The following is a 16,679-nucleotide window of genomic DNA, read 5'->3' as shown; positions in this document are numbered from 1 at the left end:
ACTTTACTTATGCCAATTTTAACTAAATCTAAAATGTAAACAGTAATAATTAATAAATATAAAATATAAATAAAACTTGAAAAATTGTGTTTTTATAATTTAAGCAGCCAATGAAAGCTTTCCAAAATATATATATTTTTTAATATCAAATTATTTACTTATTTATTATATTTATTTAAGAATATATATATATAATATTTAAAAATATATTTATATAATAATAAAAAAGAATTTGTAGTATATTAATGTATTAAATAAATAATAAATAAATAAAATATAAAAATATTAATTTAATGATGATTTTCAAAAATATAAAAAAATATGAATACATTTTTTTAATATTTTTTTATAACTACTTAGGTTTTAAATATTTTTTTATTTTGTATATAAAGAGAAAAATAAGTAATGCACTTTAAAATAATCAAAAATTAAAGATTAAATGTTATAATTATTAAATTATATTTTTATTATATTTATTATTTTTATATTTTTTGTTATTTTTATACAAACAAAATAAATTATTAATAGTAATATTTATATATAATATTATACTTATATTTGTCACCTATTTTATTACATAAATATTATAATGTAGTTATAACCACAATTCAGTGTACTTTTTATATTATACTACAATTTAATTAATATTTTTTCAGAGTATTTTCAAGTCGTTCATTGAAGTTGCAAATCAAGTTGTTAGCTTTAAGTCAATCTATTTATTCCGGAAGTTGCTTACTCGCCCAGTAAAATCTGAATCGCTCAGCTCTACAGCTGCTGAAACTATATATTCCTTCACTCACCTTCCCTGCCCTCAGCTCTACTCCCCGCCCCTTTCTTCTATAGCGCTAGACCCAGCGTTTGCCAATTAGACAGCAACCGATGTCAATTTTTGTGGTGGCCAAAAAGTAGGAAGAAAAAACACAAGTAGCTGGCAAGAGGCAACACACGGGGAGCGACACGTGCTTATAGCGAAACGAGCCAGGTGGGGCAGTTGCAGCTGTACGGCAGGTGGGGGCAGGTGTTGTCAATGTTGTAAGCCAGTGTGAAAATGGAATGTGCAGGCAGAGGCAAAGTGTGTTGCTGTAGCTGCTGTCGCCGCTGTTGTTTGCCTGCGCATATGGAATTTTTTATGAATGATGCAGCAGCAGCAACAGCAACAGCAACAATTGCTGCTTTTTTGTTGGCGTTGATGAAGTGCTGAAAAGCAACAACAGTTGTTGCTCTTGCTTAACGCTGCATTTGTTTATGAATTAATAAAATTTTAATTATGTTGCACAAATAATTGCGCACTTGTGCAGAATAACATGACAGCCAAAAGCAACAATGGCAACAACAATAACTGTAAATGCTAATGGGCAACCAAAGTGCAATTTGAATAATTGATCGCATGCACATTTTTATACATTTTAATTAAAAATTTCTTGACAACATAAAATGAAAAATAAAAATAATAAAAAAAACATATTTATGAACAGCTGGCGGTAAAACATATTGCTGCCAACAAGCAATTGCCGTAAGGCACTGCGCCTGCTGCACAAAAGCCTGAATATTCCATTAATCACAAAAATGTCGCAAATAACAGCTCTGGATTATTTTATTATGATGAACCTTTTATTTAAGTGCGATAATGGGATTTAAAATCGGATTGAAAAACGATTTATGTTTGAGATTAAATGTTTTAGTACTGATATGAGGCAAAGATACAACTATAGAGACAACTAGTGAGAGAGAGAAAGATAAACACTTATGGGGTGAGTGAGAAGGTAAGATACACATAGAGAGAAAGAGAGAGAGAGACACAGAGAGAGTGAATGAGGGAGGGAAGAAACGAGAGATAGGGATAGAGAGAGAGAGAGACGGTGGGGAAGAGAGAGAGAGAGAGAGAGAGAGAGATTGATAAAGATAGAGAAATAGATGGAGAAACTGAGATAGAGAAAAAAGGTGAAAGAGAGATAGACCAAAATAGAGTGAGCGAGAGACTGAAGCAGACTGACTGAAAAAGAAATATAGAGCCACTCAATTAGAAGAGTGAGAGAGGCAGAAATTGATATATTCATAAGAGAGTGTGACAAAGAGGGAGAGAGAGAGACAAAGAAAAAGAACGAGAGAGAGAGAGATAGAAAGAAAAATAAAGAAATACATAAAAAAAAGAAAGAGACGGAAAGAGTCAGACGCAGGCAGACTGAGAAGAAGAGGGAGAACGAAGAAGAGTGACAAAAACATACAGAGACAGATAAAAGAGATATTGACAAATAGAGACCAAGAAAGTAATAAAGGTTGAGAGAGAGAGGCAGAAAGAAAGAGGGAGTCAGAGAGTCTACGAGAGAGACAGATATAAGAGATGGAATCAGAGATTACAGAAAAACATTATTACTTATTATATTATTATTGAATGAAAATAGAGAGAAAAAGACGTAAGAGAGGCAGAGAGATAAAAAGGCAGTTACTCATATAATTTCGCAATACCATTTTTCCCTATCTAGACAACTATTTATCGTAATGCCTGTCCATCAAAATTATATACGAAGTGAGTAGTCTTCAGTGTAAAGTCATATGAGGTCTCTCACAAATGTTACATAATAATAAAATAATAACAAAATAAGTGACAATGAAATTAAATGTCGATAATATATCGATCTAGGATGGAGTTGTTTGTAGATCTATACTCTTACTTCTTGTTTGCTTAAATCCGTCTTCCTCTCTCTCTCTCTCTCACTTTATCTAACTCTGTGTCTATCTGCCTTATTTCTTTTAAATATAAAAAAAAAAACTGTTTAATATTAAAAAAAAAAATTATTGATAAATGTGTGTTATTAAATTGTTTACCATTAAAAAATATAATATTGATATATCATATATATTCTCTATCAAAGTCGCTCATTAGGCCTGTACGCATAGTTTTTATGGCAAATGTATATTCTTCTACATTAAGCACTTTGTCTTCTTGTTTGTGAAAGATGGAAAAGCCTTATTATTATACATCTCTTGCTTATTTTATGTCTCTTTCATATGCTGATATAATTCTCATCTGCCTCACTCTCTCAAACTCTCTCTCTCTTGTAAATATCAGGCTGAACAGTCTGGAGTTCAATGTTATTATAGTACAGGTAACAATAAAGCAAAGATTTGTATTATTCATTATAAATACTTAAGATAAGACCACAAGATAGATCAAATATGTATTTGTTTTTATTGCTATTTATTCATCCATGAACTCTTTCATGTACACAATTTTCGCACACTTGACCCCGGCTGAATCTGATCTACATATGAAAAAGAAGCGAATAACTCTTGATTAGCTTAACTTAAACTTTCAGTTGAAGTTACTCAGCGCAGAATTCTACGTATTGCTGTCATCAAGTGACTTTTAGCTATACATACACACACATATACATGCATATATGTATAAATATGTATATAGACACATGTATATAGACTTTTTTTAGTCATATCTAAGCGTTCGTTCACACACAAACAACAGATTATGTACAATGTGTTCAAATTACACGGCTTATCATTTAATAAAATTCAGGAGAATTCATTAAAAAAATCAAAAAAAAAGAGACGAATAACAAGAAGCAAAGGAAAACACGATGAACGAAAAAAAAGTGAACTAAACAACATATTTAAATATATCGAATTTCCTAAAAGTAAATAAACGAAGCCAAAGCCAAAGTTGGGAGAACTATTTTGTACCTAATGCGTAGGCCAAAGGCATGCCATAATAATAACAACAACAACAACAACAATAGCAACGAGAGCAGAACTGAAGAGCCAAATTCCTGGTAAAGCTCAAATCCTGTTTACTTCCTTTGAGCTACCTAAGCAAGCAGAAGACACAGCCACTAAATCTTCTATAGGTAGTTTTTTGCTTTTGTATCTGCAGCTATGTGTATGTGCATGTGTGTGTGTGTGTGTGATTGTGTGGCTGTTTATGTGCTTCGGTTTTCATATATCGTCTCGTCGCTGATTTATTATTTACTTTATAAAAAATGCCTCTGCCTCAGCCTCAGCCTTAGGTTTGGCCTTAGCTTTGGCGAATCTTTTTCTCATCATTTGTGTTTGTTTTTTTTTTATTCGGGCGACTTTTGCTTAATTTGTGAAACAGCTTCTATCCATTAGAAAGAGAGTGAGAGAGAGAGACAGAGAGTGAGCGAGAAGTTAGTGAGGGAATTGCACATCTTTCAGGCAGACGTTTCTTCACGGAAATCTTGTTAAATTTCGCTTGATTGAATTTGCCTGCATTTGGCGGTTTCTTTACTTTTTTCTCCCTCTGATTTTTATTTTGTTTTTTTTTTTTTTTTGTATTTGTCAAGCGCCTCAAATTGACCACACGCACAGCATCCGAGAAGCCATAGCTGAGCGAGCTGGTGAAATGTTTCTTATGTAACTCATAAATTGCAATACAAACACATATATCAACATTATAAAACACGCACACACACACACTCACACACTTAGTTCTCTAACCGCACAATTTATGGCAAGGAAATGAAACATAAACAAGTTTTATTGGCATTTCTTAGGCATTAGAACGAAACTAAAATACTCTATTAGATACGAAGAAAGATCTTGTGTGTGACACTTAGGATATACTCTAAACTATATATAACATTTTTCATACATTCCAAAAATATATGTGAGTATATATATTAATATATTAAATTTTTATTAAATTAATTTCAATTTTTGTATCAATCCATCTTATTTTATTTTAATATCTTAAGCTTCTCAGTCTTTTATATAACTTGATAACCATAATTTATTTTTAATCAGTTTGAAATGTTCTTAATATATATGTATATATTAAGGTTTATTATTTCATAAAATTCTTCAATCTACCCTCGCAGATATTAGCTTGAATTTAAAGCTGTATAATATTGAGAAATTAATTTAGCTGGAAATACGTCTAGAATATCAATCTATTTTTATCGTTAAGTAACCATCACTAATTTTTCAAGCTACTCTCGTATGTCAGTTTGTTATGTTAGTTTATATTTAGACGACCAATACCATATGATTAAATATATATTCACACATATGGATCTATTTTTATATTTAAGTGACTATCACAAATATTTCAATCCACCCTCGCAAATATAGTTTATATTATATAGTTTAAATTAATTTATTTTATAAGCCTTCAATAATTTCTGAAACTATAAATCTACTTTTAGCTTTATGCTTAGACCAAAAAGCTTTCAATCTACCCTCGTGAATCTTAGCTTTCATATATGTATATAATATGCAGCACACTTATATAAAAAATATATTTTAATATAATTAATCGTATTAAATTGTATATAAGTTAATCACAATATAAAGTACGCAAATTTATCAATTTACCCTCGGAGAAATTAGTTAACAATATTTAATAAAGTCTCTAACTAATTTAATACAAAGAAAAATAGTTTTGTGTTTTCCCTAAATATTAATGTTGAATTATATTCTCTTAGCCTTAAGTGTTCATGTAAAAACCTTAACTTAAGTGTAAATATTTACAAGGACATTAAGTTAATAATTGTAATTAGCTCATATTCTAATTAACAGCTCGCAAATATTATATTTTTGTTTTTAATTATAAACAATTTAACATATATAAAAATTAAAAATAAAAAGGTAGATTTCATATTGCCTACAAAATTTAACATGAACTTTGCAATGAGTTTAAAAAATATTAGAAAATTAAAATAATAAATAAATAATAAATTAAAATTATCAATTGATAAACGGCGAGAAAAGTCTGGATTACAATTTATATATATTTATTAAAGCAAAATATTAAATGCATTCTAATTAGATTTTGAATTCATAAATAAAAAAATGTGCATAAATATATAATAAATACAAAATAAATAAAATTTTCATTAAATTTGCCAAGAAAAAAATTGATAAAAATGTATATTTCAAGCTCAGTTTATAGAAAATTTCATATATTAACCATATTTAACACATTTTTCCTGCGAGTGTTACCAAAGATCTTACCAAGTGGTATAGACTATTGGGATAGAGCAGCTGAGACAATCAGCTGGCTAGAAGCAAAAGCGTGTTAGCGGCACAGAGGAAGCTGGAAGATTGCAATAAAGTCACAGCGTGGCATCTACCTTAGGTGGAGACCATGGATGCCCCCGTATACAGCATGGTTAATAAAGCAAAGCCAGCGGAAAAACCGCAAGAAAATGCTATACCGCTAAAGAAAGAGAGAAGGAGAGAGCTGGATAGGGGGAGAGAGCGTGTGCTAGCTGGCAAAAGATGAAGTTCGCTGCACAATGAGATTTATTTATCGTGATTGTGCGCTTAATTGAAAATTGTTTGAAAGGCCGCACATGACGCGGCTACTTGAGAGCGCAACAGGAGTCGCTTGAAGACTTGCAGCTAGTAGCTCCGAGAGTTGACTCTCATATATCAATGTGACCTATCTGAGTGCTCTATGGCTCTTGGACTGTCATGCTTAACGGTATTTTTACCACACACACACACACACACGCGCACGCACACACTCATACACACTGACATAGATTTTGTTTTTCTCGCTTTTTATATTTTTTTTTTTTGCTCCTGCGAGCGACTTTTCCAAACAATTTGTCAACGACATGGACAATGATAGCAGCAGAAACTGTTGCCAGTTGTAAAATTAAAATGTCAAAGCCGGCAACAACAACTGAGCGAACGCGCAGGATATTCCCAGCCAAGTGCCAAGGGGCCACCGTGAATGGAATCCATCAACCACCCATGGAGCCAAAGGCCTCCAGCTGGCAGTTGTCAAGCAACGCAGCAAACGCTCGCATTCAATCAGTTCTCAAATGCGACGACTTTCTAAATGTTGGGCTCTCTGAGTGGGGCGGGGCAGCAATCCACTTAGCTTCGAGGGAGCATCCCCATAGTTGGCATATGCCCTGATATGATCACGTCTAAAATAAGCCTATATCTAGTGGGCTATATACAAAAACTAAATATTTCTGAATCAGTTTGAAATTATGTGAAGAATATTTGAGAACTAATTAGTTTTAAGGCGAAATAAATTTACATTTTATATTAGTTGGCGGAAGTATATTGAAGACATACAATTAAAAATAAATATAGAATTTTGAATTATTATAAAAATTTAAGATGGAAAATTAAGTCAGATTTTCGAATATTTATTCTCAGTTTGCAAATTTTTTATAATATATAATATTATGTTATACACATAAAAAATATGAATAAAATTATTACCACAAAGTACGTAAATTTTATTAAGCTTTTAAAATGTTTTAAGGCCTAAAATACTGAAAATATTTATAGAATTTCAGCTTTTTGTTTGAATAAATTCTCAAAATTTTTTATTGAAACAAAAAACAAAATTTTAGATCAACTTATTATTTCTACATATTTAATATATTCCAATATTTAATTGAAGAAAGACTTGCTTGAAACTAAACTAAATAATAACAATTTTAAATATTTATATATAAATATTAAATATATGTTGAGAATTTATTAAAAAAAAACTATCAATATTTTTATATATAATTTCAATTAAGTTCCCATATGTCTGTTTTAATTAATAAATTAATTGCAATTAAGGTAAATAATATTTTGTAATTGTAACAAATTAATAACATTTTAAGAATATTTAATTTTTACTTATTTCATTATATTATATTTATTATTTGTTAATAGCATTTTCTGTAAGACACGAATCTAAATTTTTCAATTTTCCAAAAAACATATTCATTGGTATCATATCATAAGAAAGCAGTTGTATTCTTACTTTATTTTTTTTTAAGTTATCCAACACTGTTTCAAGGACATTTAATACAATTTCCTATTGCAACATCCCCTTCCTAATTATCTCTCATTTCTTATTTGGTTGCCATGCGACAAAGCTCTTAACTAGCCAACCTGCTGCCTTAACAAGCAGCATATGCTTACAGCATTTGAAAGAGAGAGTGAGAGAGGGAGCTACCCTAATGGCATAGAGCCATCCCTCACTCACTCACACACACACAACCATTCATCCATTCAGCTCTACGGGCGGTCTCACGGCTGTACAATTCCATCAGTTAGAATAACATAAAATACTTTACAGAAAAAGCGCTCAATGGCATCCTTGACAAGTCGCCTATACCGCCCGTTGGCTTCCGTTGGATTCGTTGTAATGTAATGTTTTGTACCTTTTGCGTGCACACCCACACCCAACAGCCCACCCACCCAGATAGCCCTGAATTTTTACTTTGATGTGCGTTTGTTTTCTTCTGTTTTTGACTTGTTGCCCGTTTGGAGCCGATTTTCGAAGTTTGATAAATAACATCGAAGTTGAACGTAAATTTAAATACAAGAAATTCCGTATAAAAATGTATATTATGAAGTTATTTCAATCTAAGTTATCTATTTCTGGTTTAACATGGAAGTTACAGCTATGCCATTATGTCGGAAATAATATATTATTCAAATAGAACCTTTGATTTTGAGGGAAGTATTTTACACGCAAGGTCTTGGATGCATCAGCACACTTTAGTGAGGGGATCGATTGGCCACTTCCTCAGTACTGTGTTTGTTAGTGTAAACAAAGGTGTTGCAGGTGGTCAGAAAGAAAATGATCGAGGAGTGGCACAGTCAAATGATTCGATAAGTTAGTATTGCAAAACTCGTTAGCTCAAATAGTTTCATTCGATAGTTGCGATTGTTTTTTTTTTGGCAAACAGTCGATACACTATATACGATCACAATTATAAGTCCTTTGCTAATGCTATATTTAAGCATATTTTATACCATATTCAAATATGTTAAAATAAAATAAATAAATTATAATAATATTTAATAAATAAATAAAAAATGTTTAAGCATAAAATAAATAATTAAAATAAATTAATGTAATAACAGTAAACCATTTAAATAAAATTTATGAAAGTAGGAAAATAAATAAAAAAAACTTTTAAAAATAAAAATAAATAATAACTTAAAAAGCTTTAAAACGATTTAAAGTTCATATTAAATTCGATTGATATGCTTCCAAAAATATTTGTTGTTATATAAAAATAATATACATAAATTATCTAAAAAAAAAATAATTCAGTAATAAGTGCATACTTAGAATGATTCAAAGTTTAGCCTTTTAAATAAACAAAATTTTTATATTCAGAAAATTTAATTACTTTTCCAGCATCATGCCATCTAAATAACTTATTTATATTACATAAAAAGTATCAAAAATAAAATCAAAATATCTTTAGAAGTAAGCTCGCCATAAAATATAAGCCCCTTGCTACTCGCCCAATTCCAATTCGACTTCCTACATTTAGAGTCAAGAAAATCAGGTTAATATCTCGTCAGGCAGTTAAAAATGCCCCAACGATTTTGTGGCCCAGCGACTAAACGTGTGAGTTTTATGAGCTGGTTGAAATTTTAAGAGGCTTTCAATTTAATGGGCCAATGCGATGTGCTAAGAACAACCAGACCAGGTGAGATAAATTGCAGAATAACCGAAATGCATGCAAAAAAGATTTGTGCAATGCGTTGCATATACATTGATATTAATGTGTGTGTGTGTGCGTGCGTGTATATGTAAGCAGTCAGGGAAGACTCGAGTTTATTTATTGTTCGATTTCTTATGACAATATCCTTTGTGCCGTTTCTTTATTTTCCTGTTCTGTACCAGGTGTCGACGACTGCATGCGTCAATTACTTAATTTTAATGGCTTTTATTATACACACACACACAACTACAGCTATAAACAACTCCCGCGTGTGAGCTATTAAAAAATAAATAAAAGCTCACGAAGTCAACTCGGCAAAAGTCTCTGGTCATGGGAGTACGATTGCGAATAGAACTTATTAGGATATAAATAGCAAGAAGAAGCTAACAAAAAAGTAGGAAAGTGAGTTTGGGTTTGGCTTTATGGTTTGATGGCTTGAAAAATCCAGATATAAATTTTAAATTTCTGATTATATATTTAAATTTAGCATAAGATTATTTAAATTAGAAATGAATGTAGAAATTATAATTAAATTAATGATTTAAAGCAAAAATATTAAATTTTAAAAAGAAATAATGTTAAAATAAATAATTGGAAAATAAAAATATTAAATAATGATATAACAAAATAAATGTAATTAATTCAATTAAAAAAAAAAATAATAAATACAAATTGTATATAAATAATAATACAATTATTTAATAATAGTTCGCAATCTTAAAATATTATTATTTTTATTTTTTATTTTAAGTTTTTGTCTATTTATGTATAAATTTACTTATATATATTTTTAAATTGTTACACGAATTCTTTATTTAAGTCAAATCTTCAGTTACCGCAAATATTATGAGCTCAAAATGTAAAAAAGCAGACTTAAGACTGTGCAACAGGTTGCATTGGACGCCGTCTTATATGAATCCAATTGGACATACCATCCAATTGGAATATATATGTATATATATGTAGATATATATGTATATGTACGTAGAATATAAATATATTTTACTATATAGCTCACCTGCTTGGCTAAACAGAAAATCAACGCCAAAAGTGGAGGGGGTGGTGCAGGTGGTGGCGATTTGGTTACTTGGATGGTATTGGGTGCAAGTCTGAGTTTGAGTTTGCTTTATATATATATACATCAACAATATACATCAACAATAACTATCCACTTGTTGCTAACTGTCGACTTTCGACTGTCGACTGCCAACTGCGCGTGTGTTGTATAGATTTTGTTTATGACGCCTCACGCCCAACAACAAATAAACAAAACGCAGGTGTCGTGTGTGCCTCGACTTCTTGTTGTTACTGTTGTTGTAGTTAAATTATGACAGCGCGACGAAGACGCAGAATACGAATAAAACAAACGCACACACTCACGCAAATATATATATATATATATATAAATACACCGCACACTTTCAATTACGCACTAAACGTAACAATTGTATAAATTTGTTGTAAAAAGCATTACATTGCACTTTGAATTTGTTTATGAAATTCAATTGTTATTGTTGCTTTACAACAAAAACAAACAGCTGCATACTCTAGTCGTTTTAGCGGTATGGTGAGTATGCGCAACCCGCATACAATTCCACAATTTACGATTAAAAACATTTGCACAATTAATCTGCAGCAATTTGAATATTTAATACGTCACTAAAAGAACACTTTGAAAACCGTAAATTAAATGTTAAGCAGCAGCGCAAAAATAAATAACAATAAAAAGTGTAACGTTAAATAACACTGGTTGAACCCTTGCTCGTACTGAGTGCGTTCAGAACTGTTGTGCACAGCTGAGTAGCGCTGTGTAACAGTTGTGTAGATGCCGATAGTTGCATTTACATTTAATTGACAGAATCGGTATGAAATATTAAACAATTGTCAAAATAATATTTGTCTTTAATAAATTACATTTTAAATGTTATGCATATTAGAGTATTTTTATTATTATTTTTTTTTGCTTTTACTTACCGTATTTGAGCAGCTGTTTTGGTTTTTATCATTTCACAACACTGCTGCACATGCTGTGTCGAATTTAGTCGCCTTTTGCGGCTTTTATTTGCCTGGAACTGGATACAATTGGCTGCCACCATTGCTGCATTTAAAATGAGCGAATTTAAAACGTGGCTCAACGAACAGCTGCGACAGCTCAACACAGATGAAAGTGTATTTGGTGCCTACATAATTGGCATCCTCGAGGGCGAAGAGGAGACACAAGATGAAAAAATCGAGGCACTCGAAGGCATACTCAGCGGCACAGAAGTAAGTAGAAATAGAGAGAAAAATCGAATTCACATAGCAACTGCAACTTATAGGCATCCAACATAGAAGAGCTGGTGGCGAGCATCTTGCAAAAATGGCTCCAGAGTCATCCCAGCGCAGATGAGCCGCCCAAAAAGGGCCTCGACATCGATGTGAATGCTCAACTAGCCAAATTGCTCGAACAGCAGAAGCTGCAACCCGCCGCCAAGGAGCGCGAATATACCGAAGAGGAGCTTCGCATTAAGCAGCAGATACTTGCGCAATACTCACAGGTTTTTGATTGCCTTTCGCATGCGAAGAAATTGCTTTTAATATAATTTGCATCATTTGTAGACTGCTGTCAGTGAGGAGGAGGATGAGGACACGGATGGGGAATGCGCTGAGCCCAGCGGATCGAGCGTTATGGCGCCGAACACCAACAAGTCGGATGTGGCCAATTTGGCCAAGGAGAAGCGCGAGCAGGCGCGTCTCGAGAGTGCGGCCAAAAAACAAAAGGACAAAGAGGATCGCGAAAAGCAAAAGCAGCTGCGCGAAGAGAAGAAAGAGAAACGCAAAACCGTCAAAGGCGAGCGTCGCCGGTAACCGGCCCAAGAAACCGAACACAACAACAAAACCAAAATCCGTCTGCCAACTTCTCAGCCTCACTCACAGCCGCAGTCTTCTCCCCGCAGCACAGATCAGTGCAAATTTTAGCTGTCTCTCAAAAAGACACCAAAACAAACAAAACAAGAGACAAAACTCCGTGAAGACAGTCAGAAAATTACCTATATATACATATATATATATATATCTATAAATCTATACAATTTGCATTGCAAATCCAGTTGTAATTAATAATATCAATGTATTTTGTTGCGCATTGCGTTGATATTTCAAATTGTTTTTACTAAATTAAATTTAAAGTCGTTTTCACATTGCTGCAAATTTTAATTCAATTTTTAACGCTAACTTGGCCTTCTAATTAACTTCTAGGAATTATGTATAGAACGCATTTTGGGTTTTTTGCTTTTGTAAATATATCATTAATAGTTTTCTTTTTCATTTATGGATCGTCTTCATCGTCATCCTCGTCGTCGTCGTCATCGTCTTCATCATCATCGTCGTCGTCGTCGACATCGTTCTCATCTTCGTGCTGCTCCTTGGCTGCTGCTGGCTCTTGGTCAGCTGTACCATCATTATTGTCATTTTCATCGTTGGCCTCGACGCAAGGATTTGACTCATTTGCAGTCGCCTGCAGCTCTGTGGATAATTTTTTAATAGCCTCTATATCATCTAATTGAACGCGTCTATTGTTAGGATCCAAGCAATTGACTTTGACATCTATGAAATCACTAATATGCTGTTCATCCCAGCTGGAGTACTGAAAGCGTAAGGATATGTTATACAACAGACTTAAAAGATCATCTCTGCTTATGAATACTAGTAAAGCGCCACCTATGGGACAATAGGCAAAGTAGCTTAACGCAAACGCATTTATAAACACGTACGCCTGAAAGTATGCAACGCTTTGCATTCCAGAAAACTTAAAAAGAAACATCGATGCGCTCATTTCAACACGAAAGAGCGAAGTTGCAACCTAACGGAACATTGACATGCATAAGAATACATGTAACAATGCTCGAGTTGAGAGTGCCTGATAATAAAATACCCTCGCAATTATAACATGCATAAATATGCTGTGCTTAGGAACAAGCAGAACACAGACATTTTTGAAATTCAGAGATTTGAAGCGATATAAATGAAGTTTGACATATAATCAACAAGAATATGGCCAATGACATTTATAATTTCCATTTCAATTCTATAGCTCATTTTTTCGTGCATTTAATAATTTACAATTTCTGCTTGTTACATAAATTGCCACAGACCTGTCATACCCTTTCGAAACAAATTTGAATTGCGCACACGGATTAAATGAGGACAGGACAGCATGATCGCTGCTGCGACGAAGGCAAAGCGACATCTGGAATTCTGCTTAGCTGCCAACGAGGAGAGCACGAAATACGCTGAGCGCCAAGAACGGTAAATTGTTTAGTGCGCTTTGTATTGTTTGCTTCTTTTTGCAAGTACAGTTAAAAGTTAAAGTAAATGTCTCTTACCACAGAGCTGGAAGTAAAGAGCAGTTGCTGCTCCTGCGGCTTGGCCGCATCCTCTGTCGTCTTAACACGCAAATATTTCTGCAACAGATTCGTTTGCTCATCCTTGCGCCACAGACATAGGCGACTATTTAGCAACCAATTCGTGTCCAATAGATCCCGCTTATTGAGCAACAAATCCAATTGGGCCAATTTGACAAATTGCTTTTTGGGCGGCAAACTCTGCGTACGCTTCGCTGCGGAAGTGCTCGCCGCGGCGACATTTTCGAACTCGCCATCGCTGGGCTCCGTGTCCAGGTTGTTGTCCTCCTCCTCTTCATCAAGAGACTCAAAGTCCTCATCGCTTACCTTGGGCACAATCGTACGTCGTTTGGTCTTCGATGCCGACGCTGCAGCTGCTTTGCGTTTACGTCCGCTGCTGCCAGCGTCGCTGCCGACGCCGCCGCCACCGCCAGCACCGCTGCTGCTACTATTGTTGCCATTGGCACGTGGCTGCTTCTGTTGGCGCTTCTTGTTGGGTCGCCAGTCTTCCTCGGAATCGTCGTCGTCAGGACTGTAGTCCTCCTCATCAGAGTCCAAATCGAATGTGGTGGTCACCAGCTCCGTGCGACTACGCATTTTACACCTGGTTTAACGGCCAATTGAAATTATCTATCCGGATTTAGTCTTTAGCGCTGCGCTGCGTCTCAAAGCTGACTGAAAATTTGCCGTTGTTGTTGCTGTTGCGACTCCCACATGTATTTGCTTGGGAGAAAATTGCAATACATCTTCTCTGAAGCAGCGTTAACCATTTTTGGGGGTTGTTCTCTCTTTGTCTCTCAGCTTCATGCAAAAGCTTTTTGTACCTGAAAGCTTCCAACAGTGTTGCATTCATCCGAAGTGAAGCAAAAAGAGAGAGACGGAGATAAGGTGAAAGCAGAGCTTTTATGACTTTCAATTGGAAGCTTGAAGCTTCACTTGACAGTTAAATGCAAAGGCTTTTAATTAGAGCAAACTTTGGCCAATTCATTAAAATTATAATCAATATTTATAGCAGATAAAATTTTAATCCCCATCATCAGCATCTATAATTAGTACTTCATTAGCTTTTCTTTTACTTTTACCCTTTGGCTGCTTTTTGCTTTTCAATTCTAGCCGAGATTTGTCCAGCTTTAGCAGACGCAGTCGAAATTCATGCATTCGCTTAGCAGTTAGCTCAGGCGGTGTCCTTGGACGGGAGTTGTTGCTGTTCCTGCTGCAGTTGTTGTCGTGGTTGCTGAGCTGCGCCGGGCGCATACGCTGAGCACTTGATTTGGCTACGATCTTCGAGGCTGATTTTCACTTAATTCACTTTTGCTGATGTGAGCAGGTGGCGTAATCTCTGCTTTGCCCAGTTGCAGCAGTCGCTGATGCAGCTCACGTGTACGTTGACTATCCGGTAGCACGGGCTTATTTTGTGGCTGTTCCTGTGAGCGTTCCAAATTCATAAGGCGCTGGCGTAGATCGCGCATACGCTGAGCACGCGGCAAACAGGAAACGGGTGACTCTGTGGGCGATTGTGTGGCCGCCGTGTAGCATCGCCTGGACTGATCGGCCGGTAAGTGACTTGACTTTATAAATGCTTTATTGCTTGCCATGTCCACTTTCATTAGTCGTTCACGCAGTTCGCTCACAACAGTGCGGCGATTATTTGATTTGGTTTCAATTGCCTTTGAATGGGACGAGACTGGAATAGTGACTGGAATGCACTGCAAATGCTTTTCACTGCCAACTGAAATTGTTTAAATATTTAATAAAGATGTTCTAACTTGAAGTCAGCATAATTACAACTGTTTAGCGTTTGTTGCGTTTCGTCGCTTTCTTTTTTTATTGCCGTATTCATATGCTCTTCTATTTTAACAGGTCCTATATCCAATTCATATTCAGGTACATTATAGTCTTCCTGGTATTCCTGTTTGATGCATTTTACATCTATATATTGCTGCATCTTACAATATTTGTATCTCTAGTTGCAAATATTGGTAAAATAAAGTCGTTTACAGCAGCTGTTTCTTAGAGATGGCACGCAACTCAAAAAATATTTGTTCGTTACCTATCGCAAGGCAACAAGTCTACGATTATTAATCGAATTTTAGATTGGCGCAACAATAGCGATTTTAAAAAGAATACATCAAAATTCTTTTTAAAAAAATTAGTAAATTACATTTTTTATTAATATGTTATTCAATATAATTCAATAGTGTGCTACTTAGCTTACTGCAATGTCTAATGTCGCTACTATTTTTGTTGTAAAGTAATGTGATGTACGTCTGCCTTCGATGACTGTACAGGAGAGACATCTTGACATCTTAGTTGTAAGGAGACATCTTGACATCTTAGTTGTAAGGATGGTAAAAATGGGGCTTGTAACGATTGTTATGCCAATATTATTATTATTATTCCGATAGTATTATACATATATGCACATATAGTTAACTTTAATTAATTAACTTTCTTCTCTTATCTTGTAATATCATGTATATCAAAAAGTATTTTAAAGTCTACTATTTATTATAAGATATCGTTTTTTACCGTTTGTCCCATTTCATTGGCTTTGATCCTCAACAATGTGTAGCATTGCCTTTCTCATTTTCCCTTTCACTGCTTGTTTCATCCGCAGTTGTTTCCATTTTGTACTTGCCGGCTGAATTTGTATGTAAATTACAGTTTTAATTTTTTAGATATGTTACAAAAATGTGACCAGCAATGAGAGATATATTCGTGTTGCTTGAGCTCAAAGTAATAAGCTGAATGTATCGATAAAATAGTCAGGAAGGATATGAATTATTTAAAGTTTATTTGTAGCTTATATTTTATATTATTTTTGATTGTTGATAGATGA

The 16,679-nt window shown here is 34.0% G+C and overlaps 2 protein-coding genes and 1 long non-coding RNA gene across 3 annotated transcripts in view; 1 reads left to right on the top strand and 2 right to left on the bottom strand.

The window, feature by feature from the left end:
- The window catches only part of LOC111593165, a 102,430-nt gene extending 91,821 nt beyond the window's left edge, over nucleotides 1–10,609 (bottom strand). Inside the window, exon 1 of the long non-coding RNA XR_002751021.2 lies at nucleotides 10,477–10,609. This is a non-coding gene — a long non-coding RNA (uncharacterized LOC111593165). The remainder of the gene's footprint in view (nucleotides 1–10,476) is intronic.
- An 852-nt stretch (nucleotides 10,610–11,461) lies between these two features.
- On the top strand, nucleotides 11,462–12,497 carry LOC111593164 (coiled-coil domain-containing protein 43). Its single transcript, XM_023305770.2, has 3 exons — nucleotides 11,462–11,723; nucleotides 11,777–11,995; nucleotides 12,057–12,497. Exons 1-3 carry the CDS (start codon nucleotides 11,568–11,570, stop codon nucleotides 12,303–12,305), a joined length of 624 nt encoding a protein of 207 aa, XP_023161538.1. The 5' UTR covers nucleotides 11,462–11,567; the 3' UTR covers nucleotides 12,306–12,497.
- A 135-nt stretch (nucleotides 12,498–12,632) lies between these two features.
- Nucleotides 12,633–15,879, bottom strand: LOC111593168. Its single transcript, XM_030224166.1, has 4 exons — nucleotides 15,629–15,879; nucleotides 13,823–15,569; nucleotides 12,807–13,083; nucleotides 12,633–12,640 (listed from the first exon to the last, which is right to left on the bottom strand). Exons 2-4 carry the CDS (start codon nucleotides 14,435–14,437, stop codon nucleotides 12,633–12,635), a joined length of 900 nt encoding a protein of 299 aa, XP_030080026.1. The 5' UTR covers nucleotides 14,438–15,569; nucleotides 15,629–15,879.
- Nucleotides 15,880–16,679: the final 800 nt, after the last annotated feature.

The sequence above is a fragment of the Drosophila hydei genome, unplaced genomic scaffold (genome assembly GCF_003285905.1).
Source record: "Drosophila hydei strain 15085-1641.00,03,60 unplaced genomic scaffold, DhydRS2 tig00000364-arrow-arrow-pilon, whole genome shotgun sequence".
Taxonomy (NCBI): domain Eukaryota; kingdom Metazoa; phylum Arthropoda; class Insecta; order Diptera; family Drosophilidae; genus Drosophila; species Drosophila hydei.
This window is presented reverse-complemented; position numbering and strand designations above follow the sequence as displayed.